A 17,286-nucleotide genomic window follows, 5' to 3' on the forward strand; every position below is an offset into this window, starting at 1 on the left:
CACATTAAGAATGAAAATTAGTAACTTTTGAATGAGCACCATTGCACTTGGCCTTTGGCAGCTGATTAAAAAAAAAAAAAACATATTGAAGCATGGATTGTGGTAGTCTGTGGTCCAGATGATAAGTTACAGCTGTAGCCATCTATGAATTTGCAAGGCCTTAGCTATGCAGGCTTTGAAGCAGGTATAATATGGAAAATAATTAGCAAACGAGAAATTAGTCCAAGACTCTTTAGAAAAGGTACAACTGAAAAGGTTGATCTGATTCATATGTGAATACATATGCAGCAGAATTCATCATTTCTGCCATGGTTGCAGTTATGTAATTGACTGTGTCATGCTTTAGGCCTGAGAAACCTGAAACAGCCCTTCCACTGCAATGCATTGAAATGCTGCACATGGCAGAATTTAACAACAAAAGCAGGAAACATCCCTTTGAAGATGCTGTTTAAGGACCAGATTTTCAAAGTGATGCAGACTAATATTGCTACACTGCTGTTTTTTGTGTAGCTGTGGAGACTTGTGGTCACTAATATCTAGCCCTTCATATACTGGTAGCATCTACTTCTGAGCAAGAGACCCAGATCAGAGCACATTAACACACCTGATGGCATACAGCTAGGCATGCACAAGATATGCAAGTAATAAGATTATTTTGTTTCAATCTGCTTGGCAGTGCCACAGTATACATAGTACACAAGATGAATCTACTGTGTCTTCTAGTATGGCACCTTGAAGGCCCTCAAAATACTAGAACGAGGAACCACCATGATTCCAAGTACATGACAGCATCTCCTTTGCCAGACAAGGATCTGGGGTGATAGCACCTTGCACAATTAAAATAACATTTATCTTTATACAGAATACCAGTAATGAGAGCTATAAACCCCAGGAATATCCAATTTTACCTAGTGTACCCAAATAGATCCGTCTTATGCTAGACTCCAGGACTGCATATTTCACTGCAATTCTATATAGCTTTCTTCATAAAACATGAACTTGCCCTTATACCAGTTTGTATAAGAAATATGGTATCAAACATATGCAAGATACAAAAAAATCTGTTATACTCCACATATTTTCAGGATCTTCTCCTTGGTTTAGAACATGTGAATATCTCAACAAAGCCAGTCTGAAACTACTTGTGAATTTGTTCCCATTTTCCATGTGATTTACTTTTATTGATGAATAACCTTCAGTGTTCTATTGTTGCCTCCACTAGTTCTGTTTGCAATACCTATAGTAATAATTAAAAGATTTTACATTTTGCTTTTTCCATGAGTAAAGTATCGTGACTACACCCTGTGCACTAGCTCAAATTCAATATAAAGATTTTAATCATATGCATGAAAAGCCTCGGTGTATTGTTTTCCTTGGCTGTGATGACATGAACTTAAACTTTGCTCAGCTGGCTCTGCAGTGCAGTGAATCAGTGTGCTGACAAGGATGGATGCAGCCCTAGTCTAAAGAGAGGGTGGGGGAAGGACTGAACAACTGTATTTCACAAGTCACATCATATACGTTTATGATGTAATAGGCAGCACTTTAGGGAAGCCTGAGAAGAGCTCAGAAGATCCTTCAGACCCTCTCTACTCCATTCCCCCTCATCACTATAAATTGTATAAAATTAGCTCCAATGTACTATGTGGGAGGATGGAAAACCAATGGGAGAAAATCTATTTCCAGTCCAGAGAGTGACCTCTGGCTACATCACCTTGAGAGATCTTCTGCAGATCAGTGGGGCTATTTGTCTTAAACGAGATGACAAACCTCAAGTTACCTCACCTGGCTCCAAACTAATGACACCAAGCATTTTATGCAAGGGAACAGCATAATAATCAGCATGAAATGAAAATCTGAAAAGAGAGTCAAAAAGTAGTTAAGGTTGGAGGACACCTTTGGAGATTGTTTAGTCCAACCCTCCTGTTTAATCCAGGGTTGACAAGAGCAGGTTGCTCAGGGCCATATCAAGTTGGGTTTTCAATATTCCCAGATACTGAGGCTGCACAACACCTCTGAGCTACCTGTCCCAGTGTTCAGTAAGTTTTGCAGAAAAAAGGTTTTTCTCATGTTTATGTGGGATTTGCCTTATTTCAGTTTGTGCTCATTGCCTCTCATCCTCTCACTGAGAGGAACTTGGCTTTTTCTTCTCTACTTTCAGCAGGTATTTATGCAGATTGGTAAGATCCCCCTTGAGCTTTCTCTTCACCAGGAAGAACACTCCCAGCTCTCTTGGCCTCTCCATGACAGATACTCTAACCCCTTCATCGTCTCTATTGCCCTTTGCTGGACTTGCTCCAGTAGCTCTGTGTCTCTTGTACTGGGGAGCCCAGCACTTGACTCAGCACTCCACATGTGTCTCACTCAAGCTACTCAGCTATACTGAGGGGGAAGGATCATGTTCCTCAACCTGCTGGAAACACTATTCCTAATGCAGTCTAGGATGGTGCTAATATTCTTTAGGGAAAGGAGGCATTGCTGGCTCAGGTGCAACTTAGAATCCATAAAGATCCTAGGGTCTTTCCTGCAAAGCTTCTTTCCAGCTGCAAAGGTGCTTTCCAGCTGTGAGCTCCCAGTGTGCAGTGGTACATGAGGTTATTCCTCTGCAGTCACAGGATTTTGCATTTCCCTTGTTGAACTTAATGAGGTTCCTATTGACCTATTTCTGCATCTTGTAAAATCCCTCTGAATAGTGTCACATCCACCTGCTGTATCAACTATTCCTATCATATTTCTGTTGTCTGCAAGCCTGACAAGGGTGTGTTCTGTTCCATCACTCTAATCACTAACGAAGATGCCATGATATTAACCCTAGGTGTATACCACAGGTGACTTGCCTCCAGATAGACTTTGTGTCACAGATCACATTAACCTGAGCCTGGCATTCAGCCAGTTTTAAATCTGCCTCACTGTTCAATTTCCTAGGCTGTGCTTCCTCACTTTGCCTACAAGAGTGTTTCAGAGGATGGTGCTCAAGTCCTTCGTAGAGACAACTTAGAGACCATCTGCTGTTCTCCCCTCATCCATCAAGTTGGTCAACTAATGAAAAAAGGCTATTGCCTTTGTAAATTCATGCTGACTATTCACAATCATCCTCTTGTTCTGTGTGTTTGAAAATGGTTTCCAGGATTATTTGCACCATTGCCTAACCAGAGGTTGAGCTGAGGTTGACCGGGCTATAGTTTCCCAGATTCCTTGTTCTTCTTGAAATAGTAGTGATGATAGTCTTTCTTCCAGTCTTCAACAACATTCCCTAATTGCCATGATGTTCCAAAGATTATTCAGTGGCCTTGCAATGACATGAGGTAACACCAGCTTACTTAGTACTCATGGGTACATTTTTTTCAATAACTTGTACATGTCCAGCTTGTTTAAATGTTCCCTGATCTGACCATTCTCTGCTGAGTCCTTGCTTCACTTTCCCTCTGGTCATCAACACACTACAGAAACCCTCTGGATTGCTTGTGCCTTACTGTATTGTTCAAACAGCAGATACCAGGATGGTTTAAGTTCCCCATCAAAACCAGAGTCTGTAATTGAAAGAAGGTTTCATTTAATTCTTCTTCCTGATTAGGAAGTCCATAGGAGACACCCACAATACCATGACATTGTTTGGGCTTCTAATCCTAACCCATAAACTCTCAGCTGGTTCATGACCCATCTCTCGGTAGAGCTCCCTGCATACTCTGCTATCTCTCACACAAAGAGCTACATCCCTTCCTTTCCATTCAGGCCTGTGCTTCCACGGATTGCAGCGCTCCAGTCATGTGCACTATCCCACCACATCTATGTGATCATGATGAATCACAACCCTGCAAGCTGCACAGCAAACCTCTAAGTCCTTTTGTTTGTTCCCCATGCATTAGAGCACAAGCCATTTGGAGAGTCACTCACTTGTGCTGACCTCCCAGAAAAGGGATGAGAGCTTCCTTTGAATGCTGTCCTCTCAATCACACCCTTATACATGTGCATACACTTTGGGTGGCTCCTTCCTGTCCTGTTTTGTTGTCTATGATGTCCTGCCTGTTTCCGTCACTCTGCACCCTTTGCTTATCAACCCATCAACTACTTCCCCACTTCATCATGTATGATCATTTCTCTCTTCCATCATTCCTGTTTCAAAATCAAGTGTACTAAGTGTTAGTGTACTGAAAAAGCAACAGCTACATGCAAGTTGCACACGCTGTTCTGGAAATCAGGGAAGAAAAGGTTTCCCACATAGAGTGTGAGAGTATGAATCAAAAAAATTCTTTTCCTTCAATTACATACCAAGAACAGAAATGCCAGGAAGCATATATGAGTTTGTGATACAAGCCATTCAGTGGCATAAGTGTAATAAATTAGGGCTGGTTTAAGTCCACTGTTACAATCCATTACATTATCCTCTTTCCTTGATAAGCTCATTTAAAATATTTTAATTAAACTTTAGCATTCAATTAAGCAAATCATGTAAAATCAGATTAAAATCTGGCACAGACATAATGGTGCTATACCACACATTTATTAAGATACTAAACATAATTCTTAATAAAGATGTAGTTTTCAAATTTCAAATGAGGAATACCAGTAATACTCTTAATGCAGGGTGAAATTAGCCTTAAAAATAGTTATCTAGTCTTGGCAATGATGGGATTATACTATCAACATTATGTAAAACACTGCTGTCTTAAACTGGCACACTTCACATTCAGAAATTTGGCACCACAACTCTCAATATGAATAACTAGCTAGTGTTTTTTAGCTCATGTAAAAATGTTAAAAGAGCAGCGTTTCACTTCAGGTTACTAATCTGAACCCAGACTACTATCCAGTCACGTTTCTCCATTTAATTTTATTAACTCAGCTTGCTGGTCAATAGCCCTAGGATTAATTTTTCTCTGCTCAATGGAGAAAGAGATACAGACACCCTTTCCAAAGTTGATGCAGACCAGGAATCTTGCTCCCACTCAACCATCCCATCCCATCCTTTCCCATCCTGCTTGATACATGTTAACATCAGGTTCTTTGAACACAAAACTAAAATTTGAACTTCCAACTACTAATCAAGCTTGAACTTCAAATTTCTAATTCCTTGACCTTAAAGAAGTAATAGTAATTGAGAGAAAGAATCCATTTAACTCAATTTTAGATGTCAGAAAATAAAGCAACCAATCTAAACCAGCCATCTAGGGTTCCTTCAACAATTCATGCTAGAAAAGGACCTGTCTTTGACATTCATCTGAAGATGAGGTGAATAACAACATAATAGGTGTTTTCTTCTTTGTAATGATGGCTTAGGTAAGTTAGACAAATAATTAAACAAAACCCTATTTTTTATGTGAATCTAACATAGTCTTTAAGGCTGAAGTTAAATAGAATGAATCTCAAACCACAAAAAATTGTTCCTAATACAATCAATCCCCTCCCCAAATTAACTCTTCGTTCTCTTGTAATAAGCAAGCAGCAGAAAGAATTGACTGAGGACTATGTGATAGAGGCTACCAGTATAGACATGGGAGAGTAAGAAGCTGACTTTGGCTAAGTAATGAGCAAAATGCCTTCTTTTTCTTCAACATCCAACTTCCTTCCATTCTGATCTCTCTTGATATCTTATTCCCATGATACAACATTTTTGCAGGTCTCTAAATACTTTGACCTTTTTATAGTTACGATAGGAAAACATCAGAAAATAATTGTGGACAACTCAAATGGAAAATTTTGAACATGATGTTAATCAGATGGATACAATGTTTTCCCAAATAACATCAAAATTATTTTAAATTTCACTCCACAGTACTTAATGGTTGAAATAGGCTAATTGCAAAGATAGTACATTAGGCATGTCCCACTTATTTTAACAGGTCTTTCAGGGGAGCAGAACCACAGATGGCTTAGAAGAAAGTTATTGCCAGTTATGCTTAATTTATGAATCTGTCGATTTTCTCCTCCTATTCCTACTGAAGGAATGGCACTGTATGTTATTACTATACATTTTGTTTGCTATAGAAGTAATACCTGAATTTAGAGAAGATTAAAGCAAGCAAGAAGAAAGTGCCTAGTTTCTAAAGTACGGATTCTGTGGACAGCATCAGAAAGGGAAGACATTTGAATTCCAATTACATCTCACTTTACTGGTCTAGAGTGAAGCTGAACTGGAACTACCCTTGTAGACACTTCATTTTGTACACTAGGTCAGCTAATCCTGTACCCAAGGTGCTCTGCTACTCATAAGAATGGAATAGTTTGAGGATTTGACCCTAGGTTTCACCCCTTCCAGGCTCACATGAGGTTCTTCTGGTTCTGATATTCTGGAATCCTGAACTCAAGGAAAATTTCTGATAAAATCTGTTGGACATATTTATAGGAAAATTCTGATTTTGTTGAACCTGCCAAAGATATTGTGAGAGGGTTTAGCTGAGAAAATTCAATATCAAGAAAATATAGGTATTTTGGTATGAATAAACCTTTTTTTAAGAGACAAACATTGAAAATCTAGGACACAATGAAGTCAGCATTTAAGAACATGAATTGAAATGACTTTAAATACATTTACAGTTCCACTGCAGCATTCTGCTGGATTGTGGATTACTGCAGAGGTCAGGTTATACCTTCACCAATCTGAAACATGACCTTGAACATTCCTTAAAAAGAAAATGAGATGGACCTAGCTCAAACATAGAGGCCAGTTTCTGAGTTTCCCTAACATCCCTTCCCATTGCATAAACAGATCAAAAAGTATGCAGTTGAGCTTCTCAGATACTGAGTCTATCTAGGAGTGTTCTGAGGTGCTAAATGATGCCTTTCAGAATTTTATCAGACTGATTTCCTCATAAGGATAATTTCTTTTAGTTCCTAATCCTTCTTGTGTCTTATAACACTTCAAGTCAAATTTTTGCAAGTTTAGAAATTGGCAGATGTAATCAAAGACTACCAAGCCAATCTTACAGCCGTTATAGCTGCTGGGAGTTTTGTCATCAAGTTAAATGAAAACAAAAAGTAATCTGTGCATCTAAAAAATTATTAAACCCAGAATAGATTAGTATCAAGGATGGAAGATATATTTGATTATTGATAATGCAAATGAATTAATCGACTTTTGAACAAGAGATATCAAAATTACTATACGAATACTTGTTTCAAATCTCGGAATTTATCATATACATGAAAATAGCAAAATAAAAGCAGGTAGGTAGGGAAAAATAAATAGATTGAGAGAAAGAGAAACTAAGCTTTTATGGGAAAAAATTGTTTAAATAAAAAAATCTAGTAATATTTCTCCTGTAATAGCTTACTGACATATTGATTACACTGATTCTTGGGCAACAATGAGATGATAGCCTGTGGTCAAGTTCAACTTGCCATAAATACTTGCATTAATCTGTTATCTCCTGATGGGAAGTTTGCTTTCTGTTTTAAATGGACAACTGCAAAAATATTGTCATTTTAGGCCAGAAATAGAAGACAGCTAATATGAGCATAACATTTCCCATAAATTCTTACGTTGTGGTTACCTAGTTTCAAGGATTTATGGTTATATTTTGGCACTAAATGAAAGAGGGAGTGTGATATAATTGAAGCTGCATGGAGAACTCACCTGATCCTGCCCCGAGGGCGCTCAGATTGCTCTGACATAAAACTTGTGCTGCTGAGGCGTGAGGCACTGCTGGTTCTGGAAATGGCTGACACATCACTGACATCACTATCTGATGATTTGGCAGAGACGTTATCACAACTTCTGTACTGATCTGTTTGTATATTATACTAGAGATCAAGAAAAGAAAGGGTGAGGAGTCTCATCAAAACATAACACATTTATTGAGACAACAAATGACCTAGGTATGACAATTCTCTCTAACTGCTTTTAGATCTAAGAAAATTGTATGAAATTCAAAGAATTGCCTGCATTAAATAATGCCTTCATGTCTAGTGTAGAAATCAAACACTATTTATGGACTAAAGAAGATACTTTGAATAAAATACAGCATTGGAAATCAAATAAGCTGCTGGTTCTTCAATACACTGGAACTACAATAATGAAATATTTATGCAGTGGACAGACATCTCAAGCACATGCATACCATCTGTTTGACTATAGACTCTTTTTTAAATTTTTAAAATACTAAAAATATATGCTATGAAATACCTGTACAGAGTTAGTTTGGAACAGAACTGCATATAAGCCTGAATGAAATGTAATGCTACATGAAGTTGATATTGGGAACTGATTTCAGTTCCTAAGTTCTATGAAAAAATTTGAAAAAGTACATTTTCTGTCTCAAAATATCTCTTTGCATTGTGATACTAGAGGACTAGTTAGGCAGAAAGGTAACTCGGCAAATATAGTATTTCTTTTCAGGCAGATCAGTTCCCTGACCTAATTGCTTTTACATCCACACACACTAGAACTAGCAGAAGACCCAGCAGGAGGAATATGTGGACAGAAGTTATTTTACTTTTCCTAAGAGTTGAAGCCTGATTAGTCAAAATCAACTGTGACACCACACTGCCTATTAGATAATGCTCTTATTGCTGATAACATCAGTTAGACAGATATAAAAGGAGGCTTAAATCCTAGCAATGCCACACTTACCTAAATTTTCACTCACATAGACATGTGGATCAAATAATTGTCAGGTTCACAGAACAAAAACCCACTATCATTAGAAAGCAAGTACTCTTGCCTGGAAAGCAACTTAATCAATGGCATACTTCCCATGGTATGTTATGGGAAAACTATTAACATGTAGGAGAACTAGGCAGTTTTTGACTTGAAACTCTAGGGAGTTCATTTTCCAGATCTGTGCTCTGTAAAATCACAAGGCATAAAAGTTTATTTATGAATCATACACAAATCTGTGACAGTCTGTGAATATCCAAATTCCAACTAGGCACTGGGTTGCAGGCTGAGTCAGTCAGGAAATGCCATGACTTAACTTTAAAACTCTGGCAAACATAAGCTTGAGTTTGTACAGGTGAATGTATCAGGTCTCCTGTCCTCAAGCCAGGTTTATCTTCTCCTGCTCCAGTGCCTTTCAGCAACTATTTTTGAGGTCTCCACAGCACACTTGGAAACCTCTTGGTAAAATATTGAAGATAAAATGAGGAAGTTAATAGGAGTAGAGAAAGGGAAGGAATAAAGATGATTTTAAGCACCAACTGTAAATACAGAAATCTGCAGAAGAAACAGAGATTATACAAATTAACTATTTCGGTGTGTTTTTCAGGTGTGTATTAGCACACTCCTTAGCAAAAACTTTTAGCAGTACCCTATGAGGGCCTTGCACTGGCTGACTGAATAAAAACAACTGCGGGAGAGAAAGCTCTGGTTTACTAAAGGTAAATTTTCGGCTTCAAATACTAAATGAAACTCTGCAGATCATTTCAGAATAACTTGTCTAACAGGCATTGACATGGAAACAGATGCAGCAGAACTCTGATTTAATAAAGTGGGTAACAGAGGACTCAAGAACTTCTATAATCAAAAATATTTTCAACTACAGCAAGAATTTATCAGGAGGTTCTCTTTCCAAGTGACTTGGTGTGATTTATCTGAGTATAAATGACCAATGGGATTAAGGTGAGACTATGCTGACATGTTTGTTCAGATCAGCTTTTGGAAGCAGCTTGTAGAGTCTGTTAAACAATTTTGTTGCTTGTTGTCTTTCAGATTGCAAAATAACCTCTCCAAAATGGACACAAAGCATACTAATTCTTACCAGGTCTATCTCATAATAAGTTGTCATCTTTTTCTTATAAAGTCCAAGAGAAAATTCAAAGCAAGAATAAAAGCTATGAAAACTTTTTACTTAAGCTAAACATAAACCTTCAGAGGCTGGAAATCTGAATGGTTAACTGTTTCCAGTTTAAGTTAAACTGCCCCACTCCTGAGACAGCTTTGATGTTTTATGAAGAATACCTAAAAAATTCCTAAAGAATCCTTCAAGTTACTCTAAAAATGAGACATCTAAAAATATGAAAAACATCTGAACAAATAGAATGATCTGGTTTTCCATTGAGCTAAACAGAATTGCAATCCGCAAAAGAAATCATCATCCCATTAAGTAATAAAATATATGTTGACTTCAGTGAAATAGGTATTTTACCCATCCTCTATATTTAAATTATATCTAGAAATTGTTCCTCTGTAGGTCAGGTTTTAAAAACTGGGTTTTTTTAAATATAAGCAAGCAATCTCTCTCAAATGCATGGCGTTTCTTTATGCATGGTAAGAGACTGTCTCAGAAATACTTCAATGTTTTATTTGTATTTGCTGAAGACAAAGTGACTTCTCCCCTCTACCTTTGTAATGCTCAGTTTCTTTTCTTCCTCACCAAAAAGTCCATATTCTCTTTGTGCCTCTGAGTTTGAGAGAGTATACAGTGAATCTGCAATGGTAGAAGACTCATGTGGTCCCTGAGCAACCATGACGTGCTGCTGGAGAAGGCTGACTCTCCCATCGAGGGAACCATCAAGTCCAGATGCAGTGACTTCCTCTGTCCTGCCAGAAGCCTGTCTTCTTTCTAAGTACTGAGGGAGGTGTAGGCTGCTAGCCTTTGTCCCAAACCACACCTGAATCTGGCTGTTTGTTTAGCACTCAACTTATGATTCAACAGCAAAATAACAAAGTTGAACTCAGTGGACTATGTCAGGACTTCAGTCAGAAAGAAGACTCTGTTTCACTTGTGCTGAATTTGCTCCACCTTTCATGGGCTGGGAAAGATGGGGAGGAGGGAGAGAGAGAAAGCATCAAACACAGTCATGCAGCTTAGTGGTTAGGACACTAAGAGGAAAATTAGAGGTCCCGGTTTGTGTGTTTAGCAGTTAAGCCTCATGAATGACTGTTCAGTATCAGTATGAAACCATTTACTGTAAGTGAGAGCTATATAGATATCATCACCCTGTCTGGCTCCCTATAGTCCAGCAGTCTGTAAAAAATGGAACTGTTTTGTAGGTATCAGACTGGCTTAAAAGACAGTTTTTCATGTGTTGGTTAAGAAAGTTTTGTGGTGAGATAGGAGACAAAGAAAAAACTGAATCCATGTCCTCTACTTGCCTTTGTATTGCAATCATACAGCTAGTGCAGAAAACATGGAATATCCCTTCCTAAATGAGATTTTCATGCCATGACCAAGGTTTTCCTACCCCTTTATACTGCATATGAGGGCTGTAATTCCCTCAGAAACTGAAAACCTTTCCCTTCACAGAAATAGAGATTAGGACAAAAAGTGGCGATGATGAAAGTTAATGCTAAGTGCTACAATGTTTACATTTTGCTACTACTTTCGGATTTACCTCTTCCTTCCCATAGCTGCTGCTTCTAATCAATTCACCAACCTCTACAGGGGGCATACACTTTTCCTACTGATTTCCTACCCAGCCCTCATACAGTCTGATAATCAGTCATCTCAGCTAACAGATGAATGAAATGAAAGCAATTTTGAAGTTAATACTTTTTCCCTTAGAATATAAAGAGAAGTAAATAGCACTCTTCCACAAAGCAGTGATCTCTAAAATGAGAATATTTTACTGTTGCAATACACCTGAACTTATCATTCAGAAAAAAATATCATGGGCTAAGATCCTCTTATTTGGTATCTGCAATGAAGTAATGCCTTCAGGTTTTCACCTGGGCTCAAAAGTAATATGATACAGTTCTACTGCAAAGCAGAAAACTGCTGCTCTTTATAGCTTTCTATTTGAAATAAATTTCCCTGACATGTTATATTTAACTACTATATAATTTTTAAGCTTCAAAATAAAATATATGTTCCATGTAATCATTTCTCTTTCAACTCTCGATCTTAAAGCTTATGAAATATTTCTGTTCCAAGGTGCACTATTTATCACATTAGGAGAGTTGCTGAAGTTTGCAGTAACTTTCATAGCAATTACTAAAGATTAGGTCTGGGTTTTTAACCTTAATAGCAGCTAGTTTCAAATGCCCAAACTATCTGCACTCTCTGTGTCTGCATTACAAAGACAGAAGTCTATAAACAGCTGAAATTCAGTTCTTCCATTCACTTTACCACCTGTGGAACTGTTGCTTCTTCTACAGCATCAAAAAGGAGAAAAAGAGGTATGATGAACTGCAGATGTGTTAGCATCAATGGGAAGAACATAGACATAAACCAAAAGAGGGCACTTCACAAATACTTTTACAGCTCCTTAACAACTACCAATGTTTGCAATTTTATTGATTACAAGGCACATTTTGGAAGTAATTTAATAGTCCATTATAATTAAATTATCTTCCATATTAACAAGTATTTATATTTCTACATTTATCTCCCAAAACAATGAAGAACAAAGAGTTCACAGCTTTGAAAATTGAAGGAGTGTGCCCTCCTTTGACTACAAAAAAAGCCCCAGGTAACTAATCTCTACAAACATATACCTCATTATGTGCTTAAAATGAGGGAATTAAACGAGAAAATTAAATGGGCATTAAAATGAGGACATTAACATGAGGAAAGAGAAAACCAGACCAGATACATTAAGGCCTAGATTCAGCCAGAGGTTCATGCAACTCTTGGGATCACAGTTATCTTTTGAGGCACCTTACTCTAACAAAGAATTTTGTCAGAAAACACTGACTCGTACAAACGACCTTGAGTTTTATTACCACTCACATAGGGTTCCTCTGAATGCTGCCAGGGATCACAGCCCAGCAGTCAGCACCTTGGTATGTTCAGGACTCATCACTGACTCCAACAGCATCTGTCTTAGGAGCAGCTCACCTAATGCTCAAGAGCCCACTAAGCATCAGTGATTCTAAATAACTATTCTCATAATTGTATCCAACTAAACTATTATGAACACTACTCAGCTTCCTAACAGGGAACAGTAAATATGGGCAAGTCAAGCTATGAGGAAACTCCAGTGAAGCCCATGAGTTGAATGAATGGACCTCACTGAATTTTGTGAAATCCAACCAGTACAGGAGTGACTGTTGTAACAATATGATGTATAGCAAATATTTTTTTCTTGAAGGTGGGTGAAGGGGGATCAAAAAAGATACCACATCAGTGTCCAAGAGCATTTTCTATACATAGCCCCAAGTGCCTTGCCCAGCATCCCATAAAACTTAACAGTCAACCTCCTACCATTCCAAGTCTCCTACCCAGCTCTTCCTTGCAGATATTAAATTAAATCCACAGAGTGCCAGAAGACATATACAGATTTTACAGAGCAGACATTTACCTATTCAAAATCCATTAATGGATGTTCAAACACAACTTCCGTGGTGCATGCTTAGAAAACTATTGCTTGCTTACTGAGACTAGAAGACTGAGAAACTGAGTGGGAAAAATTACGAAAATGGAAGAAATGCACCAGAAATGGACTGGAAATTGCAAAGGCCAGGTTACAATACCTCTGGAAAAAAAACTGCTTGTTTAAATACAACAGAAAAGCTAAGGAATTATTTTGTATATGCATAATTAACTACTGCAAATGTGATCCAGTCCACACTGAGGGAAAATTTTTGAGAGGTTTAGAGAATTTTATATGTAAATAGAACAAGCATATTTGCAAATGCTAAAATAGGGAAGAATCAAATCCATGTGAGCTGATTGCTCTGAAACAGAGAAGGGAATATTTTATCAATATGCAGCTCAGCATAATTTCTCTAATGAATATATTTATTTTCTGAGGCAACGGGCAAACACTGATACTTGGGAAAGAAAGAAGTGTTTCTGTTAAAAAGGGACAAACTGCTTTCAATGGCCATTTCTTTACTAGTCAGTTAATATTTATTTTTCCCTATACCACTTAAGTGTTTTTTTTTATTTAAAGTAAGTCTTCTTCTGCAGCTTTCAAAGACTTTTCACAGATTTTGGCAGCAGAAACTAGATATAGTCTTCAGTTCTTAGAAGTCTCAGTCATCAGCATTACTGCACCGCCTTACTACCTTTTCATTAGAGCTGTCTAACTCTTCATCTGTTTGGGTTATTTTCTTGACTCTTTCAGCATTTTCTCAGGGTAAAGACAGTAGCATAAGGTTTGCTTTGGTAACATTTTTAAAAGAATGACTATCACCAACCATAGTGATATGAAGCAAATAGCTACAACACTGAATATCATAAAGAGTGTTAGAATGGGCTAATATAATTTCTTCTCAGCACTTGAAATTAATTCTAGTTTGGACCATCCTCTCTAGGACTGAAGCATTATTATGTAGAAAATACATGAAAAGTTAAAGATTTAAACTCCAGGGCAACTAATTTATTCTCCTTACTACTGTTTTTAGCATTAAAAAGAGTACATGCATGTCAGAACATCAGGTGCTCCAAAAATATTTTTCTTATAACAACTTACAGAGAATTTGCTTCCTCAAAGTTGTCCTCATACTCTTGGAAAAAAATTCTGAATAAAAGAATTTTCAGTGTTCTTTTTATTTAGTACTAATCCCACTTTCAATTTTGATTTAACTTCCACATATACTTAAAAACAAAAGAAGATACCAGAAAACTCAAGATTCTAAAGGATTAGAGAAAACTGTAACATTGAAGGTTGATGTTTTCTAACAGGTATTTAACCATACATTGGATCTACACTAAAATAAGAAAAACATACCGGGGAGCAAAAATTATGCTTATGATAAGTATTATAGACTTGGGATTAAAAAATATGTTTCATAATGTAAAATACACAAATTTCAATCAATGTGTAAGCCCATACAATCCAAATGAGAAAACTGGCCTTTGACTCTAAAAAAACATCTCTGGTCAAATCCTGGTAAAAGTCCTCAGATTACATATTACCTTTCTCTCCAGCAAACTTTATCAACCCCAGTTTTACTGTTTTTTCTAATGTGTTTATTGGTTGGGAAGTACTGCAGAGACAGTGCATCTCACCTTTTTGCCCTGAGTCGACTTCTTCTGAAGGTAACGCCAAACCATCAAATGAGCTTTTCTAATTATACAAATTCTTGCTTCTGATAAAGCATCTCATTGGAAGTTTCCATCCCAAATATTGAGGTATTTTAATAGCACTCATATCCCACAATTTGACAATTGAGGACCTAAGCCTTGTTTCTCTTGTTTCTCTTCCTTTTGAGGAAGTTTTGTGTTCACAAAGAGGTGGTGTCAAAACAGAAATATCTGTATTAAAGTTGTCTGCATATTTAACTGGAAAAAGTTTTTGAACCAAACTTTGAAATTTTTTACATATTACAAGTTAGTTGCCCAATTTCCTATTTAACAATTTCAAAATAAATTTCTGATTTTGTTTCAGCTGAGTACCTCACTTAACCATTATTTTAACCTGTGCCTCCAGCAGCATCCAGCTCCTCACAGTTTGATTCCTAAGTGGCAGAGCAGATGTGCAAGACATTTACAGCAATTTGCTTAGAAGCCTATACAGTTTAAATTTACAAGGTTATACAATAATCATTTTAGCATTATCAAGAAAAAAAATCCTTTATATAACATCATTAACATAATTTTAAGTATACTTCATTATCACAAAAAATCTTTACGCTTTTATTACAAAAGGAGATCAAATTAATCAGTATGTGTTTCAAGAAAGGAAATACTTTATCTATGATATTATTAGGATGCAAAAAATTATAGAAATATGAGAACAGCTGCATGGGATTGGATCTAATTCTGCCTAGCTCTCTACACATCAGATATCAGCAAGGGTCTAGAGTAGGGCCAACATACCATGATACTTTCATGGCCTACTTTTCCAGCCTCAAGGGATTTGCAGGCCAGGGCCTTCCTAAACTAGAGGTGATATGGCTTTGTTTAACAGCTATTGAAGGATCTTTCTTTCCTGAATTAAGTTTGAAGTGTTTTGTTATCTACAGGTTCTTTTTAGGTGACATCAAGGACTAAGTTTAATGCACATCAGAAGGGGGCAAAAATGATGTTAAAAAGCTATTACTTGAAGACATTTCTGCCAGGCTTTAAAACACAGTGTTCTTGAAGGTTATATAATATTTTAAATAAACAGGTTTATGCCCTCAGTTTTCAGGCCAAAGTATCATTCCATTACTACTGACTTTACCTTGGTATATTGCTCACGCTCATGTTCTTGGCTAGAACCAGACCCTGATGTCTGATTATAACGGTGCACTTTCATTTTCATCTGTCTCGTTCGCTCTTCCACTACTAAGCTTGCTGCAAAAACACACAATGAAGATCAATTAAAAATAGTGAAAAATTTTTCGAAAAGAACAAATGGTTTAGCAACAATTTTAGCTTATTTCCATTTCCACGAAACAAAGAAATGTACAAACATGTAGAACAAGCAGGGTGTAAGCACAGAACAAGGGAACACTAATGTCAAGAAATCAACCATTTCCATTGCGAGAGTCTTTACCTGAAAATGGGCAGACATCCCAATTCCTACACATAATCAAGCTGGTGCAACAAATATGAAAAGAGCGAAAGAATTTAGCTGATAGGCTGAATTATAAACCTGTTAAATATTCTGGATGCAGGGGACATAAATCCATGATCATCTAACAATGTATTTGCTTAAATGTATAAAATATTACAATGGCACTCTAAGCACTAATCCATTGAGCAGATATTAAAATTTATTTTTAAAGTAATTAACTCCTACTACTATCTTGAAACATAACTGCTTGCCATAGCTACAGACTATTTGAGAGGAATAATATCTTCATTCAACCAGTCATATCAAAAATACAGTATTTTTGTAGCTTTTTTTTTTTAAACAAAAAGTCCTTTAAAATCACTACTTTGCTCTCAAAGGTTCACCTTTATTTCAAGTAATTTATTTTTTCTTGTGTTTTAAATTTTCCTATAGCAGTGTTTTATTAAAAACAGAAGTCTTATCTTAAGCTTTCAAGAAGCTGGGGGGCTATAAAGAGCATCTTCTTCAATTCGAACAAGTTAATTAATTAACTCAATGAAATAATTAATTGTCAATTGATATTGACTGTGCCTGCCACAGGTAGATGACCCTGCACTAACAGACAGAGTAGTGCAAAAGCCTTTGGGCTAAGGATTCCTTAAAATAAGTTAACCTTTGTGGTAGTGAATAAATTTCAGAGGGAACTATGTATTCTTAAATTTGGAACACTGTAAATGCAAAACAATACTGGAACTACAATACCATGAGAACTGGCACTTTTTAGCAGTTCGACCCAAATATTCATCAGTAACTAAATCACAAGAGTACTCACTATGTTCACTGTGGTTTAACTGTTTTTAAGCTGGCATTTGTGGTCACATTTTTATTTGGGAAAACCTCCACAAAATCTTCTGCTTTTGGGTCAATCACGGATTTATATTACTCTCTCCAAAACAACTACTTTTAAAAGTCAAACAGCCC

The 17,286-nt window shown here is 36.8% G+C and overlaps 1 protein-coding gene across 1 annotated transcript in view; it reads right to left on the minus strand.

Annotated features, from left to right (window-relative positions):
- The window catches only part of RIMS1 (regulating synaptic membrane exocytosis 1), a 319,714-nt gene that overhangs the window by 53,697 nt on the left and 248,731 nt on the right, over positions 1–17,286 (minus strand). Inside the window, 2 exon segments of the mRNA XM_032682385.1 lie at positions 7,574–7,740; positions 15,991–16,103. Of these exon segments, the coding sequence (XP_032538276.1) occupies positions 7,574–7,740; positions 15,991–16,103 (280 nt within the window).

This window comes from Chiroxiphia lanceolata, chromosome 3 (genome assembly GCF_009829145.1).
Source record: "Chiroxiphia lanceolata isolate bChiLan1 chromosome 3, bChiLan1.pri, whole genome shotgun sequence".
Lineage (NCBI taxonomy): Eukaryota > Metazoa > Chordata > Aves > Passeriformes > Pipridae > Chiroxiphia > Chiroxiphia lanceolata.